Genomic DNA, 21,341 nt, shown 5'->3' on the forward strand with positions numbered 1-21,341 from the left:
AAACGGTGAACGTAAACATTACCATGGATATCTTAATAAAGGAATAAACACATTAAGGGTGTTTGCTGAAATTTGTATTAAAATCTGTTTTATTTATATTGTGCAACATAGATTTAAATGTTTTTATGCAAAGTATATATTCTGAAAAGGGGAAAAACAATAAATCGTTGTATGAAGGCTGTAATGTTTAAATAATTTACCATTTAAAACACGTGAAGGTCATGTGACCATCAGGAAGAACGCAGCATCTCATTTCTCAAAGGACGCGTTCTCTGCCCTCGCGGTCTCCTGAGTTCGTTCTTCCGAGGACACCTGGCAAGACCAGTCTCCACAAGAACACAAGTCCGTTCTCTGCGTTCTTGGAATTGAGAAACAGCCAAGGTCTCTTAATGCAATTCAAAAGCTCAAATAAATGAAAATAAATACAGAAAACACAAAATACAGAAAACTTCATTTATATTTTTTTTACTCACACATGGTGCTTTCAGTCAGTTTAACATATGTCAATTAGAATGACTTGTTACTTAAACTTTAAAGCAGCCAATAATATTTTCTTTTGTAATAAAATTGCATTAGTAAATCACTAATTAATTACCTTTGCTTCAATATTAATATCAGTCCACTTAGTTTGAATGATGTGCCCTTAATCGGCTAAATCCAGCCATAGTGAAGCTTTACATTCTGTCATCCAGTTTATTTCACAGACACACCGAGGGTTATCTCTCCACGTAATTTGCTGAAGAATGGATGAATGCTCATGTTTGAGGAGTCTTAAGGGGCTTTAGAGCGTTTCTTTGAGCCACAGGGCTGCATGTGGTCTACTTCTGTTCATATTAATGCTCCATGCCAGCTCCAGCCAGCAGATGAGCAGAAACTCCACTTTGAATTTCTGGAACGCAGCATGGGAGGGTTGGATTATTAACCAGCGAACAGTCGGAGGAAGAAAAAGGCCTTTTGTTTTAACTGCTCCTGCCCTCCCTCTCCATCACAAACCCCTCCCCTCCTTCCGCTACTCCTCTTTTCGTTTTGATTTCTTTTCAGAAATGTAAGGATGGGACAAACAAGCGGCTCTTGGAGAGACAGATGTCAGAGCTTTTGTGCAGAGACGAGCGCATCATTATAGCTCAGAAGTTCCCATGGCGGGGGGTTGAGGGTTCGAGAGGCTCCGCAGTGTGCCATGCGCGACACCGCTGATCGCTGCCAACTCAAGCTTTAAAGACATGAGCATCTGAGAAAATCAGGTGCTGGCATTAGCTTCAGCTATATATATGCGTACATATGATGTGTTTTCTCAGGCAAGCATCATTATAGGCCTGCAGTCACTATAATTATTGTATAATCAAAATATTCCAAAATCAGAAGTTATTATATGCAACTCAGATCGATAAATATCGATAAGTCTGTTTTTCAAAAGTGTGTACTATTTATTACGATAAAACAATTTGTTATTTTGTAATGATTTTACTTTTTAGCTATGTCCCAAATGGCACAATATGCACCATGTACTTATGCAAGTACACACTCAACAGCATAGTATATGTATGTAGTGTCGACCTAAATGGAACACCAGAGCTGCGTCCGAAACCGCCTACTACTCAGTAGGTACTGTATTTGAATAAAAACATACTTCTCGGCCGTTAGAAAAGTACGTTCTATACAATAAAAATGTGCAAGTATTAATGGAATTCGGACGTACTACATTCGCCATTTTGTCATGGTCACGCGATCTACCTGCGTAATTTGCGTCACTTCACTCCTATTCATGAATTCACTCGCGGGGCATCATGGGATAGCGCAGCTTGCATGAGATGAGCACTCCAGAATTTCACCGGAAGTAGTAAGTCATCCGGGTACTTCTCGCATACTGATTTTCGAATTCTATAGCTGCGTCCCAAATCGCATACTTATGCTCTATTCTATGCCATTTTGTAGTATAAATAGTGTAAGTAGTGCGTTCACACTGAAAACTCTAAAAATAATAAGTGCACTTTAATTACCCGGAAGATGCACTCATTCAGCTGCTAAAATGAAGTGTGGAATGATGGACACTTCACGCACTCAACGACCGCAGGTTTGCTTATGTAGCGGAAGGGGCGGAGCTATCGGACGCACATGTTGGATAACTTTATTTATTTTGGATGGTGAAAGCAAAATTCTCCTACGAGAGTGATTATAGCGCCTCCCGATGGTGAATGCGTTAATACTCACGGCAGGTATTATTTGATAATTCGGTTGTTTATTTCACTGATTTGGCAACCGTCAAACGTCATCAGGGAAACGCTTTGAATATCCGCTTAGTAAAAAAACATTAGTGTGCCATTTGGGACGCCACTACATACATATACTATCCTGTTGAGTGTGTAAGTGCATAAGTACATAGTGCATGAGTGCATAGTGTATAGTGTGCCATTTGGGACGCAGCTTATGTATTTGGACATACTATTAGGCTCGCATACTGATTTTGGAGTACTATATAGTATGGAAGTATGCGGTTTCGGACGCAGCCCAAGGCACGAAATTGGCTACTACATTTGAATTTAAACGTACTACTCGGCCGTTAGAAAAGTATGTTGTATACAATATGAATGTGAGTAGGATGAATGGAACTCGGACATACTACATCTAATTTACCATTTATTGTATTTTATTAATGTCTACCACCACCCCAACCCTAAAATTAGTTGTTATAGTAACGTAAAAACTGTAGTTGTACCTATATTTATGCTATCTCTCAAATTACCCAATAAGTTTTATTCTTTAATGCCTACCTCACCCCAACCCTAAACCTAACTACCAAAGTACTGTAAAAATATTAATTATTGTTATACAGTGTCATAAAAATGCTGCTATATTGATGCGCATATCGCACTTCCGGCTGGCTGTGTATTCGATCTAGACTTAAGAGTGATTTCTTAAGGATCGTGTGACACTAAAGACTCGAGTAGTGAAGCTGAAAATTCATGTTTAAAAAAACTGGAATAAATCATTAAATTATAAACTACTTTTGAACAGTTATTTTACTCTATTTTTGATTAAATAAATGCAGCCTTCGTGAGCAGGAGAAGCTTATTTTAAACCTTTTAAAATAATAATGACCCTAAACTTTTAACCAGTAATGTATACCTTATTTTTGTTAATGTATAATAAATACAATAAAAAATAATCAATTATTATTCGATAGAAACTACACATACTGTATAAAAATATTTAATATTTGTATTATTGTTCTTTTCTTAAAGTATTCAAAATAATTGAATAGAATATTATTAAATTATTACCACAACATCCGTCTTATTTCAGTCATAATTAATATCCACTTTGGCATCCAAATTAAACATAATAGAACAAAATTGTATTTAAAATGCTGAAATTTTATTCATGAAATACTGAAATTTTTCATTTTTTTAAATTTAATAATTTTTTTTTTTTTTACTTATTAATCATGTTGTAGTTTTTCAATGGTAAGTTATAGGCTGTTGAGGAAGGGCTGTGTTTATTTGGGGTAGTGTTAGCAACAACATGGAAGGATAATTATAAAATGAATGTTGTAATTAATATTCCATGTGGAAAACCTAATAAAAGAGATTTGAAATAAACATTCATTTCAGGAATACATGCGGTTAAATTCATCAGCAGTTTATTTTCATTGAATTACTGCTTATTTAAAAGCAGGATTTATTTTCAATTTGCATATTATTTAAGCTGCAAAGCTGTCGTTGCCGCAGAGTTGTAAAATTGCTCAATAACCCACAGATTTATTTTCAATTCACAGATATATAATTGAAATTGAGTGCATATTTAACCTTTACAGATTGGCTCCATTGCACACGTTTAGAAAAGGAGGGACAAATGCAAATTAATTTGTTCTTGATTATCATCAAACTGAGCTTAACCTCCTGAACCTGTAATATTCCTTTAAGACCAGTGATAAATAGGAGTGGCCATTTACAGCCACTATGAGTGTTTGTGCTTTTATGTTGCACGAGTTTATCCAAAGAGACCATCCATATGGCCTTATGATTAAATATTTACACGCCCCCACATTTCTAACCAACTCATAAGAAATTCATAGAGATGTTGCATTATGGGGTGCCGTTTCCCCTCACAATAACTGGAGTACAACCAGGGGAATGTCCAGATGTCATCTCCATAAACACGATGGCTCTCATGTTTTTAATGTCAACAGGACGACCTGTAATGCAACATTGCAAGTGCTGTACATATGTGATTTACATGGCAATGATGCATTGTTTGTTGTGTTTAAATTGAGTCTTTTAGCAGATGCAGTATACGTGCAAATGAGGAAATAAGATGATTTCTAAATTGTACGTCGGGCAGCACATTTAGAATAATCAAAAGGATTATGACTTTAATTCTCATATATAGCTTTTTTCTCATATATTGTTTAATATAAGTTATATGGGATTAAATTACTCTGCTGTGTTGCATTATTTAAAAAAAAAAATAAAAATACAAGAAATTTTACCAGATTGAAAGATTTAAAAAAAAAAAAATGCTTAAATCATTTATTTAAAAAAAAAAAAAAACTTTTTTAGAGTCATTTTAAATGGCTGTTTATTTTATTTTTTTAATCTCCTAAAACATTTTATTCATTATGACTATAAAATAATTTTACTAAAAAATACTAATACTAATACTAAAAAGTATTTTATTTTATTTGAACTATTATTAAATGGAAAAAAACATTAAATATTAACCTTTGTGCACTGTTTAAATGTTTTGTTATGTTTGAGATGAAAACATCTCTGAATTAAACTGCTGTAAAAATGCATAAGATAAATATTTTATTCAATTTTTTTTTCAAAACCTCAGTCCTGATCAAAACTACTAAATGTTTTTTGAAATAACAGGATTTTAACTCTTTAATTGACAAATTCATAAATGATGTCACTGATTTTGTGAAATAAACACACAAAATGATGTATTTTCAATATAAAAAGTAATTGTGGACTGGATTTGTTTTCCCTTTTCTCAGTCTTGGACATGAGAACGATTAGTAACAACATTGGCTTTGATACGTTGTTAGATTTTCATTTTTTCTCCTCATTCACTTCCATTTTTTCCCCATTGACTTCGATTGTAGGCACATTTGCATAAATACACAGTCTTTGTTTTTGTTTACTCAATGTAGTTCTGAGAGCTGAGATGCATATTTTAATTTTCTCAGACACATCAACGTAAGAGCGTAAAGGTCACTCTCACACACTCACAGACACACATACACACACTTTAATTTGCTGTTATACTTCATATAAAATCCAGAAACAAAGCTTTTTTTCGCACAGGGCTACATTGCAAAAAATGCTTTTCTTTTTTCTTTTTTTTTTTGTCTTGTTTCTAGTCCAAATATCTAAAAATTCTTAAATCAAAAATAATTTTCTAGATAAGCAAAATAGTATAGTCTTGTTTTCAGAAATAATATGCCACAATTAAGTGAGTTTTTCCGTAAAACAAGCAAAATAATCTGCCAATGGGGTGCGCAAAATAATCTCTTTAATGTAAAAAGGAAAAACAAGCTTATTTTGCTTACCCCACTAGGAGATTATTTTGCCTGTTTTAAGCAAAAACTCACCTAATATTGGCATATTATTTCTGAAAACAAGACAATAAGTTTTGCTTGCCTAGAAAATGCTCCTTGATATAAGAATTTTTAGATATTTGGACTAGAAAGAAGACAAAAAATCTAAGTAAAAAAGTATTTTTGCAGTGTATCTAAAGGGTTAATGTTGCCACCAGTAAAAATGACAAATTTGACCTCTTCCCAACAGGGAAAACCACCAAAAATCAAAAATGCATGATTACATGGTGTCATGGTTTTGTATTCAAAACGATGTGGCTATAAAAGAAGCCAATGGGGCAAAAACAGCCACCAACAGTAAATTAGGGAGGAAAAAAAATAATTAAAAACAATTCATCAAAGGCATTGTTGTTTCACAGACTTTTATAAAGACTGTGATGAAAGGTTAAAAATATACATTTCACAATTACTTTTTACATTGAAAATATGTAATTTTGTGTGGTTTTTTTTTCACCAAAACAGTGACATAATTTGTGAATTCGGGGTTGATTAACAGATTTATGCAAAAAACATTTATCTGATGCATTTTTACAGCAGTTTAATTCAGTGGATGTTTTCATCCTGAACATAACAAAAGGGCAGTCAATTTGCCAATCAAAGCATTTTCTCAAAATATTTGTCGAAATAAGATTTGTCACCAAAAAATCATTCTGCCAGCTGAAACACAGACAAACTTATAGCCAAATTAAGACTCAAAATCAGCCCAGAGTGGATGAAAACATCCTCAACAGCACATAAGGGTTAATAACATATACTGCAGTCATATTATTGTATTGTGAAATAAAAATGAAAACCTAAAATAGCTTGTTATATGATTAGTTAAAAAGGAAAGTATTTTATTTTGAAGCTATTTACAGAATTACCATATTATGGGGCGACGCGGTGGTGCAGTAGGTAGTGCTGTCACCTCACAGCAAGAAGGTCGCTGGTTCGAGCCTCGGCTGGGTCAGTTGGCGTTTCTGTGTGGAGTTTGCATGTTCTCCCTGTGTTCGCGGGGGTTTCCTCCGGGTGCCAAGTCCAAAGACATGTGGAACAGGTGAATTGGGTAAGCTAAATTGTAGTGTATGTGTGTGAATGAGTGTGAATAGGTGTTACCTAGTAATGGGTTGCGACTGGAAGGCTATCCGCTGCGTAAAAACGTGCTGATAATTTGGCAGTTCATTCCGCTGTGGTGACCCCAGATTAACAAAGGGACTAAGTCGAAAAGAAAATGAATTAATTAACTACCTTATTATTTACATCTTAATATGTACTTTGATACATCTCGAGAAAGTGCATCTCATTTAAATCTTTTGTAAAGTTACTCGCTGGTTAAATCATATTGCAATATTTAATGTTGAAAACAGGATTCCAGCTGTGCACAAAAATACATACAATGTCCACAATTTTATTTGATCAAATTACGGTTTTACCAACACAATCTTACGGCAATTCGTAACTTTTTCATTTAATGGCTAATTCGTACAAATTCGTACGATCTAATTCGTACATTTTAGTACGATTTGCGTATCCCCCAATGACGGTTGGGCTTAGGGGTGGGGTTAGGTGCCACGCCTCCTTTTTAAAATCGTACATTTTCTTACGACTGAACTCGTACGAATTCGTACGAATTAGCCACTAAACTGCCAAAACGTAAAATACTTGGGTTCTACCTACCATTTCAATTTTGTTTATAACCGAACATAAAACTTATGCTGTAGAGAAGTCATTTGCAATTTGTTTGGTTATTTATGAGACGAAAAAACTGGACGAAAAAAGACCCTTAAAGGACTAAACATTTGGTTCCAGGCTAATTTCTTCTACACATTGTTTGATGACTCTACTAAATACATATCTCTGAGTGCTTCATTTCAGCTAGCCGCTCAGGATTTGCCTAGATCTCTTACACACAATTTTTAGCAGCCGGAGTTAAGCAAGGTTGTGGTTTACTGCTTAATTCATCACTGTGGAAATGGAGGGATATGAGCTTTATTAGTGTGTGCAAACGCTGTACATCTTTTAGCATGGGACTGAATGCTGCACACAATTTAGACCATTTCAATGTGGTCATGCCATTGGCTGACGAACGTTTCCCACTTATTATTTAACTATTTCTTAACGGTAACGAGAGGCAATTTAATCATAACTTAATGTTAAAAGAGCTATTATAACATTGTTTATCAATATGTGGCTCTTTTTGGATTCTCGGAAGCTTTAGAAATAAAAAATGACAATCAGGAAATACGTCGGGACCATTGCTATTGTTTACATCCCTCAAAATGGTCTATACGTATGTATGTGTGCATTAATTTTCTGTAAGCAGCCACACTGTACTAGAGACGTTTGCTTAATACTAGACTAAAGTAAATGATCGGTGCGCATGAAGAGTGTGACATTACTCATGTTCTCATCCTGCAGGCGGATCTGGAAGTCTCCATGTCATTGTTTAAATGATTCCCCTTCACTAAACTGGGAACAAAACCAAGCGAGAACTACACGTGAAAGCACCTCAGGAGGGGAGCATGTTCAGCGGGGAGCTTTTCAATAATGGATGTACCACATTGAGCTCCCGTTAATAATGTGTTTCTGTCACTGCGGGAGACAGAAAAACGCATTTTAGAGGCAGACCAGAGAATAATGGGATGCAAAGTTAGGGAAACTTAGTCATAACTCACTCTGGCTGCTTTTCAAACACATTCTGTGTCTTATGGCTTTGTTAACAACGTAGAAAACAAAAATCAAGGATTGTGATTGTAGAGTATAGCAGCTTCTTAACCTCTGAACCTCCTGGAAACTGTTATTATCTTAACTGCGTTTTTGATTATAGTGTTTCAGCCATCAAATTATGGATTGAAACAAGTCAAGCTTGACCGTGGAGTGCTGTTAAAAATATTTTAATTGAGCCTTTGGTTGTTAAAGCATCAAAATGGAGCTCAGATTAATGCGCATGTGGGAATAAGTGGGGTAGATTGTGCAGATGGTTTGAAAAGCAGAAATGCAACGTTTTTTTTTTAAATAACAACTTGCATTCACTTTAAACGTTTGTTGCTGCCTTTAATTTTCATGTTGACCTTATAAGTTACATCAATTTAATTAACTTAAAACCTCAAATAAAAGTTGGCATATCTTTAAAACGTAAGTTGAAACTGATTAACTTTATTAGAATAAGTTAAAGTAACATAAAGACATGGCTTATGGATCGTATAACTTTTTTTTATTTTACATTCTTTTGTACAAAAAATGTTATTTGAGTCTAAATGAAACAGATTTTTTTTTATTAAAAACAATGGACAAATCTAGAATTATTACAATACAATACAGTACTTTGTTGTCAGACTTACATCAGATTTTTATTTATTTATTTATTTTTATTTTTTTGCATAACAGCATGATAAATACTACAAAGAGACATACAAAAAAGAGAAAAACAATTCAATTTACACAGGCCTTATTCAGCTCCAAGGCAGCCTGATATACAAATGACTTTTTAATTTCTCTTTATTAAAACTTGGGACTCTAAATCGATGGTTAGACTTTAAAAGTATAAATTCATGATTCAACACATGACTAGGGTTCAAAATGATATTCCTTGCCAGCCTTGTGAGGTTCTTGTAATACGAATGGTCATATAATTTCTTAAGAGGCTTTCCTACTAACAGATTTTAATCTGGTTCATCAACTTTGTTTTTAGACTCACAGACAGACTCATACAGTTGAAGTCAGAATTTTTTGCCCACCCCCACCCTCCTTTGATTTTTTAAAACATTCTTTTTCAAATTTTTTTCCAAATGATGTTTAACAAAGCAGGGAAGTTTTCACACTATGTGTGATAATATTTTTTTCCTCTGGAGAAAGTCTTATTTGTTTTATTTTGGCTAGAATAAAATAAAATAAAAACATTTTAGGTCAAAAATATTAGCCCTATTTAAGCTATATATTTTTTGATAGTCTACAGAACAAACCATCGTTATACAATAACTTGCCTAATTACCCTAACCTGCCTAGTGAACCTGATTAACCTAATTAAGCCTTTAAATGTCACTTTAAGCTGTATAGAAGTGTCTTGAAAATATTTAGTCAAATATTATTTACTGTCATCATGGCAAAGATAAAATAAATCCGTTATTAGAGATGAGTTATTAAAACTATCATGTTTAGAAATGTGTTGAGAAAATCTTCTCTCTATTAAACAGAAATAATTCTGACTTCAACTGTATACAGAATTACAATACTGCAAAACACTCATAAGTACACACCACATAAAAAAGTTCAAGAATCTTTTTCGATGCTCCAAAAGATCTAAGACGTTGCAAAAAAAATTGATTCTTTGTTAGATCTTGTTTCACACACTATCAATATGATCTTTCCTTTCCTTGAAACTATTCTTACACCCAAATACTTATATTTGTCTACCTGTCTGATGTTTACATTTATGTATCACTTCAGAGTTTGTAGAGGCATCAGATGTTGTAGACCTAAACTGTTTATCTAAAGATGTTGGTTTGAATTAATAATTAATAATTTGAGTTGCTTAATAGGAGTGGGTGCAGTGGCATTTTTTTGCACCTGTAAGCTTTAACAGATACAGTTGAAGTCAATTTTTTTGCCCTCCCATTAATTTAAGTAGTTAGTTTCCCAAGTGATCTTTAACAAACCAAGAAAATTTTCACAGTGTTTCCTATAAAACTAAAAGAATTCTTCTGGAATCATAAGTCTTATTTCTTTCTTTGTTTTTGTTTTTAAATAAAAAAAGTTTAGGTAACTTCTCCTTAAGAAATCATTAGTGTGTATTTTTGATCCATCTTTTGAATGGTGAAGTCTTTAAATTACACCGTAATCTAAATATCTTGCAAAAATAACTACTAAAATATGCAACTGTCACCATGGAAAAGACAAAAAAGTAGTTATTAGAAATGAATTAAACTATTATGTTTAATAACGCGTTGTAAAAATATCATGTGTTTGAAGACTCATGCTACAGTATATGTCACTACTGAAAACAAAAATTAATGAAGACAAAACTTACGAGTTGAGTATTACTTTTACTTGAGCTTGACTGAAAACTAACTTTTATCAATGTGCTTACATCTGTTCTCCGGTACTTGCAGACTGTTTGTAAATTAAAAACTGCATTTCCTAACGTAAATCCAATTACAAACAAATTCTGATCAATATAGCTGAGGACTTCCTATGTTAAACGTTTTAAAATTACTATTAAAAACAGAAGTCTAATATAATCAACAGTCGACATTTTGATAGTTTTTCGCAACATGAACATGACTAAAGTTAAATCTTTTTATTACCTGTGTCAATTTGGGGCTTAATATCTGACGAATGTGGGAAACTGATGTGCGCAGCACCATCACAGACAAAAGTCAAGGGAAAGCAGAGAGAGGGATTGTGTGCGACATAGAGAGTGTGCGAGAGAGGCCTCAGTCATATCTCCGTCTACCACCAGTGGCTGATCTCGCTTCTCCATGGCGTTTTAGTTGTGACACAAAAATAAGCATCCAAATTTAGGATTTCCTAGAACCGACACTGAGTGGGTGAAGCTAAAGATCTCTTTTCAAACTAATAAGTGAAGTTTTACAAACTATTTTTAAGAGGAGCATGTGATATGATTGATCGTAGCTGGTCCCTCATCCATAATCAGTATTAATCTAATCAGATTGATCCAAGCCTACAATAAATAGACTGATTTTACCCTACTGCCTTACCTTTGTTTTGGAAGAATCCCCCCTTCCACCCCATCTCCTCCTTTTCCTTCTTTACTCTTTAAAGGGGAGATCTCGAGACCTACCCAATCTTGGATCCCCATACATGCTAAGTACTGTGTGTCCGAGCTCAGGGTTCTCTCTCGGGACAGCATGCCAAACCTGCTAATAGAGTTAAGCAATATAAGTGTGAACTTTTGTAGTTTAATTAATCATATACGTTTAACAATTAATAATTGATTAACAAATTCAAAGCTCACGAAAGCTTTCTTTTTACAGGTTTATCGTTATTGTTAAAATTAAAATTGCACAAAAGTAGCTTTTGCATATTTCATTTTTGTTAAAACTGATGTAAATGTGTGCCATTGACAGAAAACTGCTTAATTTGCAAGTGGCTTTTGTGAGCTTTATTCACCAAATTTGCTCGTTTTGCTTTAAAACTACACCTTTACATGGAAATAAATTCATTAACATTTTTGCCTATTTGTGTAATATGAGAGCAGATTTTGTTTCCAGGCTGTGTATGTCCACATTAATAAGTGATTTGACATTTGTGTCATGCTCTCTGTGTCCGTCTCTTGTGTCTTCACCCATTGGGGACTGAGCAAAGCTCGTCATCCAATCAGAAGCTAAGCCCTTCTGCTGATGCTTTGAAAATGGATGCAATGCCAGAGGCGCTAAATACAGTTAATGGTCAATGAATTCAAATGTCATGATTATCTGAGCGTCTCTGCTGCTCCAGGAATAAATCCATGTCCTTTTAGTGCTCCCTTTTAACATTTAAGCAGCATTCAATTACAGTGCTGATAACACACCCAACAGGGACATCAATATAAATGCATCTATATACCAACACTGATTATCATTTAGTTAGACCTTTAGAATGCAGGAAATGCATAGGACTATGTGTTGTTGTAGAAAATATTTGCTTTATTTATGGATATTATAGCACAAAAAATGTAAAAATATTATAAGTATATTAAGTGGTTTAAAGTTAATCTGATTGTTAGTATGATATGATGATAATTAGTATGATACAATTATTATTATTTTGATGTCTATTTTATTTAATTAATTGCTAAACAATCATTATAAATTTTAACTATTTTGAATAATAAAATAAGTGTTGACAGAAAATGTAATATTAAAATAGGTTATTCTGAAAGGGGTTTATATTTATATTATACATATAAATATAATATATACACACACACACACACACACACACACACACACATAAATAAATAAATAAATATATATATATATATATACATATATATAGGCATATTAATATTATATTTATGTTTTATTTATAATATGTCATATTATATTATTAATACATATTTTAGTTGAAGATATTATTTCATAATAGCCACAGTGTAGGTGTAAACTGAATAATTTCACATACTGTAATTAGCAATTGATGCCTTTTGCGCCAATTCTTGGGGTCCAATTTTACCCCAAGGCTGTAATTTAAACAGACTTTTTTATCTTTTCATTTTTAAATTAAAACCTATAATTTTATGTTAATATACACTATATTTATCAGGATAGTTGAATCCATTTTAGTGCTTTTACAATTGCTTTGTTCATTGTATAATTTTTTTAATTGTTTATAGAAAGTTTACCATCTTTCCAGGGACAATGGATAAAAACAGCCTTTTGGTCAACTTTGGTACATTTTAACTGCATTTACTGACATATTTAAAGCAGTTGTATGTAGTTGTTGTTCAGAGAGGTTTATCTGTGTTGATATGTCATTTTAATGGTGTTATTCTTGGTGGTTGTTGAGACAATTATTATTTCTATTAGAGTTAAAATGGTAACAGAGTGTGTGTAGTGTATATATATATATATATATATATATATATATATTGATATGTGTGTGTACACACACACACACACACACACACACACACACACACACACACACACACACACACACACACAGTTGAAGTCATTACAGTTATTAGCCCCCCTGTTTAATTTTTCCCCCAATTTCTGTTTAACTGGAGAGCAGATTTTTTTTTCAACACATTTCTAAGCATAATAGTTTTAATAACTCATTTCTAATAACTGATTTATTTTATATTTGCCATGATGACAGTAAATAATATTTGACTACATATTTTTCAAGATACTTCTATACAGGTTAAAGTGACATTTAAAGGCTTAACTAGGTTAATCAGGTTAACTAGGCAGGTTAGGATAATTAAAGTTATTGTATAATGATGGTTTGTTCTTTTGACTATCGAAAAAAATATATATCTTAATGGTGCTAATAATTTTGACCTTAAAATGTTTTTTAAAAAATTAAAAACTGCTTTTATTCTATCCGAAATAAAACAAGTAAGACTTTTTCCAGAAGAAAAAAAATAATCAGACATACTGTGAAAATTTCTTTGCTGTGTTGAACATAATTTTGGAAATATAAAAAATAATAAAAATAAATTCAACTGTGTATATACAGTGACTCATCTAACAGCTATTTCTTTGGTCAGCCATAAAATGTTCATCATACTGAAATTGTCTGTATGGAGGCAGATCAGTCTCAAAAGTAATACATTTACAAAATATTATTCATACATTTTCAAGTCACATTTACAAAGTCCAATTCGTACATTTAAAGCACGATTCAAAAACACACAAATTCAATTCGTAAATTTAAAATCAGATTCATCAATAAACAAATACAATTCATGAGTTCCAAACCCTATTTTAAAAATACACAAATCCAATCCATATATTCAAAACACAATAAAAAAAATATGCAAATCCAATTAATAAATTCAAAACACAATTCGTAAATTCAAAACACGATTCATAAATACTCAAATCTAATTCGTAAATTCAAAACACGATTCATAAATGTACAAATCTAAAAATGCACACTTTTCTTTCTAAATATATAATAATAATAGTAATTAAATATTGTGTAAATCTAAAAACTTCAAATGTTTCCTCAATTAGCTAAGTTACAAACATTACTTAAAAAAACTTTGATTAAACATAACACAATGATAAAATAGCACAATTATTAAAGTCAATAAATAGTCACAAATATTGATACTTATTATAAATACCAAAATAAAGAACATACGCAATCATCTCATGGTAAAGAGATATGGTGAAGACAGAAAATACGATAAAATATAGAAAAAAAATTCCTCACAATATCTAATTATTATGCTAATATATATTCATTTCAAATCCTTCCCTCAGGATCTCAGTATAGGGTCCCTTTGGCGACGACCAACAGATTTAAATTTTTATTTGTTCCTTGTCCGATTCATTTGGTGAGTTTCAATGGGAAGAGGTAGTTGCTGTTATTTAGTACTATATTAATGTGGTTTAATGTTTGTTTTAAGTGTACGGTATAACATGATACGGTATGTGTTGTAAATCTATTACGCTGCAGAACTAATCACCCCAAAAGGAGACTATAAAGTTTACAGTAACAATAAACATTCATTCAGTTTGGGTGTTTCCCAGTACTCGGTTACGGCTGGAAGGGAGGTTTATTCCGCTGTGTTGACCTCTGATAAATCAGGAACTAAGCCAAAGCAAGATTAATGCATGAATAAAACATTATTTCAGTTCAATTCAAGTTATTTAGTATAGCTCTTTTCACAATAAGCATCAAACATTAATTAAACACCATCTCTAATACATAGACTTTTCTAGATTTAAAAATATCAGCACTCCAGGATAAACACTTTATTCTCTGCTATGATTGCATTGAAATAAAACCTGTCCTTTGGCTCATATCTCAAGCGCATCAGATGCTTCACCTTTGTTTGGGTTGATCTGATCTCCCTGAGAGCTGACTCATCTCTCTCTCTCACACACATACACACAGCGTCCATCCATTGCTGCGGGTCTGAGGGGTGCAGGTGGTGCGGGATTGGTGCAGACACCGTCCCGACGCTCCCGTGCCCGTGCCAGTGCCATCTGTCATCAGATGCAACATCTGCAAATCCAAGGTGCCCTTGGTGCCCAGTGCCACTATGGCTCGCTTTGGGTTTCTGCAGGGGGACGAATGGGTAGAGAAGCTGCTCCCAGAACACTAATCACATCTTCATCACTAATCATCATGGTCTGGGCCTTTTTTTCGGTTTGTTTTATAATTCTAGCAGTGCTGTTCCAGGATTTTTTGTCCTCTTTTTTCCACATATCTTATATCAGATGTTAATAGCTCACAACCGGCGCAGTTCAATATGAATGTGCTCATATACAGTGTGACGTGATGAATCCAAACGCTAAAAAAAAAAACTGCAAGGAGATTATTTGATGCGTTTTTAGATGAGAAGAGTTTGTGAATATTCCTAATGCAGAGGTCTTGAAAGTCTTCCATACCTGCAAGGCATCCATTAGACCACATTGCAATTAACATTCTTGGCTATGATCCTGATTACTTTGTAAACAAAGCTCTATATTGATTTAGCAATAACGCGTAACTGGATTTCCGAAGTAAAGTGATGTCTGCTCGTGCTGTCAGCGCTGTGCAATCACTGCAGTGCTTTTACGTGATTGTTAGTGCATCAAAATCAGATGCTGCTTGTCTGATTTAAGTAGTTTAGAAATTGGCTCTTCATCCCTGAACTGTTAAATCAGATGAGTCTAGATGAATTCCATTTTGTTCATATGCTCTGACTGTAAAAAGTTGCCATGGTTTTAATGGTAAATGTAAATGTAAGAATGATATGGTGTCAGTCTGTAACTTATTAACTGTAAGCTTGCTTAATATACACGGTGAATTATTGTAAATTGATCACAGAATTCCCTGCATGTATTTAGTTTTATGTTTTTTTTGTGTTGTTGACATTACTATTGTTCTTTTTTTTTAGCTTTTATTCTCATCAGTTTTGTACATTAGAGCTTTACATTACATCTAATGTTGATAAATTTGCATTATTTAAGTGTCATCTGTGTTACCATGACGGCGTTTAGTAGTTGTGTGAATGAAAGGGAAAACTTTCTCTATATTATTATGTTTTTCTGCTTGTTCAAAACACCATTTAAAAATAAACAAATCCAACTTGTAAATTTAAAACACCATTTAAAAATAAACAAATCCAACTTGTAAATTCAAAACACGATTTAAAAATAAACAAATCCAACTTGTATATTCAAAACGCCATTTAAAAATGAACAAATCCAACTTGTAAATTCAAAACACAATTCAAAAATAAACAAATCCAACTTTTAAATTCAAAACACCATTTAAAAATAAACAAATCCAACTTGTAAATTCAAAACGCCATTTAAAAATGAACAAATCCAACTTGTAAATTCAAAACACGATTCAAAAATAAACAAATCCAGCTTTTAAATTCAAAACACCATTTAAAAATAAACAAATCAAACTTGTAAATTCAAAAAACCATTTAAAATGAACAAATCCAACTTGTAAATTCAAAACACCATTTAAAAATAAACAAATCCAACTTGTAAATTCAAAACGCCATTTAAAAATGAACAAATCCAACTTGTAAATTCAAAACACGATTAAAAAAACCCAAATCCAACTTGTAAATTCAAAACACGATTCAAAAATAAACAAATCCAACTTGTAAATTCAAAACACGATTCAAAAATAAACAAATCCAACTTGTAAATTCAAAACACCATTCAAAAATATACAAATCCAATTCGTAAGTTCAAAACAGGACTTAAAAATACACAAATCTAACTCGTAAATTCAAAACATGATTAGTAAATACACAAATCCAAATTGTGAGTTTAAAACACGATTAAAAAAATACACAAATACATCTCGTAAGTTCAAAACTCGATTAGTAAAAACAAAAATCAATTTGTAAGTTTAAAACATGACTAAAAATACACAAATCAAATTTGTAACCTCAAAACACGATTCAAAAATACACCAATCCAATTCGTAAGATCAAAACACTTGTAGTTCACTGTAAAAAAAAGATCTCTTCTACTGTATTTTAACTGTAAAACCACAGCTCCTGTATTTTACTGTAAATGTTATAGCTTTTTACAGTAAATGATCAGCTTTATTTTCATATTTCATCTTTAATGCACATTTTAACTATGCATTTACTCACATATTCAAAGCAGTTTTATGTAGTTGTTGTTCAGAGAGGTTTATCTGTGTTGATATGATGTTTTAATTCTACAGTCGGTGGTTGTTGAGGCAATTCTCTCAGAGTTACAGTGTTAGCATAGATCATGATACTGAAACTGTCTGTATGGAGTCAGATCAGTTTAGAAAATAATACATTTACAAAACATTATTCATACATCCTCAAGTCACATTTACAAAGTCCAATTTATACGTTTAAAACACAATTAAAAAATACACAAATCTAATTCGAAAATTCAAAACACAATTTGTTAATAAATACACAAATCCAATCATCTAATCATTTGACGAAAATATTTATGATTTTTGCTTATGAATTCATAAATTGCGTTTTGTGTTTATGAAGTGTTTTTTAAATTTTCAAACTGGATTCTGTAAATGTGAATTTTGCTGTGCATGTATGACTTTTATTTTGTAAATGTATTATTTTTGAGACTGATCTGGCCCCATAGTCTGCGACATTCTATAACAAACTGACTCTGTCTGTAGTTATATGCAAATATGAATTGATCTATATCTGCAACAGACTATGATTTATCTAAATTACCACAATTAAAAAAACGAAGATTTTAAATACTGAGTTAATGCATTAAAACATAAATCAGAACATTCTCACCTGTGAAACATTAAACCATTTATTAAACCAACTTAAAATTTTTGTCATTTATGTGTCTGAGTGGTGGATTGTGGCATTGTTTATGCAGACCTGCGGTTCATAAGGTGCATTTTAAAATGTTGCCATAGGAGTAACTGAAGTGTTTTCTGAAACTGTGCTGTTGCTAGAATGTTGAGGGTTGTTAAAATAATTTTTACATACAGTGCTCAGCATGACAGAATATAATATTCACCCCATTTTGAAAGTGAATATTTCTCAGTGAGTTTAGTTGTATTTTGGTGCATTCAACAAAACTAATAGAAATAATTACAGAAATATTAAACAATTTAGAAATTGAAAGATAATACAATTAAATTCAAGCAAAATATTGCAAAAAAAAAAAAAAAAATTACAACCTACAAAATTTGTAAACTGTTCCTTCTTTTGATTTTTCCTATTTGTTAAAAATTTGTATTTAATATTTTTCTATATCATATACATTTGGGTGTACTAGTTTTTGGACAGTTATTGTAAGTTATTTTGTTAGATAATATAATATTGTCAAGCTTCATAAAAATATTTGTGAGGGGTGGATTTATACAGTATATACTGAGCAATGTATTTACTTTCCTGACACATTTAGTGAATTAAATTTATTGTTTAGTATGTTACAGTAAAATGGCTGATGAACTGTGTAAGCAACAGTCTTGCAGATCTTTAAAAAAATCTCCAAGTTCCACAAATTAAGGCATAAAACAAGATCTTTAATCAGTGGAGAAAAAGTAAAACTCTTGAAGCAATGGCATTAAATGTTATATATATATATATATATATATATATATATATATATATATATATATATATATATATATATATATATATATATATATATATATATATATATATATAATTTCTCAGTAATTTTGTTGTATTTAAATACCTTTAATCATCCATAAAATATTGAATTGAGATGTAAAATGATGACATTCTTAATATAGAGCCTTGACATTGTTCAATAGTTTTTTTAAAGAATTTGCTTTGAAGAAACTCATAAAAACCATATCCCAATGTAATCAGTTAAAATTTTATGATTCAAATCAATATTAATCTTTGCATCAAGAAAAAATGCATTTTTCTCTTTAATGTATGTTATTTTTGCATCACAATGGGTAAAACGCAGATTAAAACTAATGATGACTCTCATGACGTTCAATATGTTAATTAGCTGTGAGATTCCAAGGGACTCAAGCAGCCACTCTGAGGAAGTGACATTTTAAAATTCCGAAGAGCTCCGAAAACAGAAATCTGAAAGAGAAAGGAAGAAAAGGGGGCGAGCACGTCTGTTTTGTTGGCTAATAGACGACTAGGGTGGGGGGGAAGAGGCCTAAATCAGAAAGAGTAAAGCTCTGAAAAGAGAAGACAAACAAACTAAAAGCATCGGCACCAAGATCTCAACAAGCTGCGCCAAAATTGCTTGGCACCATCGCTTTTTAAAAGGAACACCTGCGAAGCGGCAGTCGCTCCTTTACATTCTCCTGAAACCCCGCTGGTCAGCGCTCCACTACTTGGCATCTGATCCTTTAGCCTGCGCCATCCGTCGCCAAGAAGAAAGGGAATCGCTCAAGACATAAGCTTGCGTTTCTGCGGTGATAAAAGATTCAGTTCCCCTCGCACAATTTGTCACCTGCGTGTTTGTTTTCCCACCCCCAAGTCGAGAGCCCACCTTAATCTAAATGAGCTCATTAGTTGGCAGCGTTCGCCGCGCAGGTTCACATAATGAGGCTCATAAACGCGGGCGCCATCCACTAAATGAGGCCTGTCACCTCACGTTAGGCGAGTTTGCATAAAACAGCGGCTCATTTAAATGAAAACATTTTCATTCGAAACTTTGCCCGGAAAATGGTTGTTTTGAGGAAAAATATTTTCAGCTTCAGACTTCATGCTGAACTCACGGCTCTGGAATGCGTAGGCTAGGCTGCTTTATGCTCAATTCCCCAGTAGAAAATAGAGGTGGGCTTTTTTTTTCTTCGCGGTAGACTATTGTGCCTGTTGGACAGAGCTCAAAGAAAAGGTATGGGACATAAAACGTGGGTCTTCTCGGTTTCCTGTGTTTGGGTTGAGGTCCCACGGCGCCGTGCAGTGTGTTGGCTGGGGCCCGGAGTGTGCGGCTCCATACGCTGATTTGTGGAGCGCATGGTGGGCAGACGGTTTAGGGTTCAGTTCGGGACAGGCTGACGACGGCCTGAGCGTTGTGTTGAATTATTAGGAGCTTCTTTTTTTTCTACTTGTGTGTTTTAGATCTCTGAAGGGTTATAAATAATGGTACAAAGAAAAAAGACTTGGAAAAAAAATGGAAAGAAAAGGAAATCTGAGGACTTGCTGTTCCTTGTACCCTAAAAAAAGTATGTTTTTTTTGTTTGCTTGTTTTTTGTTTTGTTTCTTTGCGTAGTAATAATAATAAGAAAATGAGAAGAATAAAGGAATTTACTGTGTTGCAAAGGATGTAAAGGTAATTTAAATGAACTTACATGAATGTACACCTAATTAAATTGCTATGAGGGTTGTGGCGATACCAATAATTCACGTTACGATACTATACCAGCTGAAGTATCACTATACTAAGTAGGATTGCGCCAGCCTGATCTCACAAAATAAACAAAAGTATTTTATGTTTTGCCAGTTTAGTGGCTAATTCGTATGAAATTGTACGATTTTAAAAAGGAGGCGTGGCACCTAACCCCACCCATAAACCCAACCGTCATTGGGGCATAAGCAAATCGTACTAAATTGTACGAATCAGATCGTGCGAATTCATAAGAATTAGCCACTAAATCCAAAAGTTCCGAATTGCCGTGAGGTTGTGTTGATTAAATAAAATTACATTTAATTAAAATTTACAGAAATACTATATTTTATATGTTATAATAGGCTTACTTGAATTGAATTCATAATTCCCTTAATATTGAAAAACGTATCACTTCACTTAAACTATTTTGTGGAAAACTGACCAACAAAAAATAAATTAAAATAAAGATACAAATTATACCGAACAAGATTCGTTACTAAAAGAGTAATATTTCACTTGAATACACTCCCTTGATATATACACTAGATATCACACACAGACTCTTAAGCATACGTCAATAGCGGCACCACATTTGTACAGTGCTCCCAGGACAAATGTCATTCAGCAGTACTAGTCAAGACTAAAGCCAATGTAAAGATGCTGGACTTTAGCGCTGTGTATGGGTGCAGTAGTGAGCAAACAAATAAAACAAAGCACAAAGGCAGAACATTTCATACGTAAGGTTTAGTTTTTTATGATTTTGTATGTTACGAAAT

General features: G+C 32.9%; 1 protein-coding gene across 1 annotated transcript in view; it reads right to left on the minus strand.

Moving 5' to 3' along the window:
- gadd45gip1 (growth arrest and DNA-damage-inducible, gamma interacting protein 1) overlaps nt 1–383 on the minus strand; it is a 9,034-nt gene extending 8,651 nt beyond the window's left edge. The window contains exon 1 of the mRNA XM_073944224.1: nt 201–383. Coding sequence (XP_073800325.1) covers nt 201–253 — 53 coding nt within the window. The 5' untranslated portion in view covers nt 254–383. The remainder of the gene's footprint in view (nt 1–200) is intronic.
- Nucleotides 384–21,341: the final 20,958 nt, after the last annotated feature.

This window comes from Danio rerio, chromosome 3 (assembly GCF_049306965.1).
Source record: "Danio rerio strain Tuebingen ecotype United States chromosome 3, GRCz12tu, whole genome shotgun sequence".
In the NCBI taxonomy this organism is placed as follows: Eukaryota; Metazoa; Chordata; class Actinopteri; order Cypriniformes; family Danionidae; genus Danio; species Danio rerio.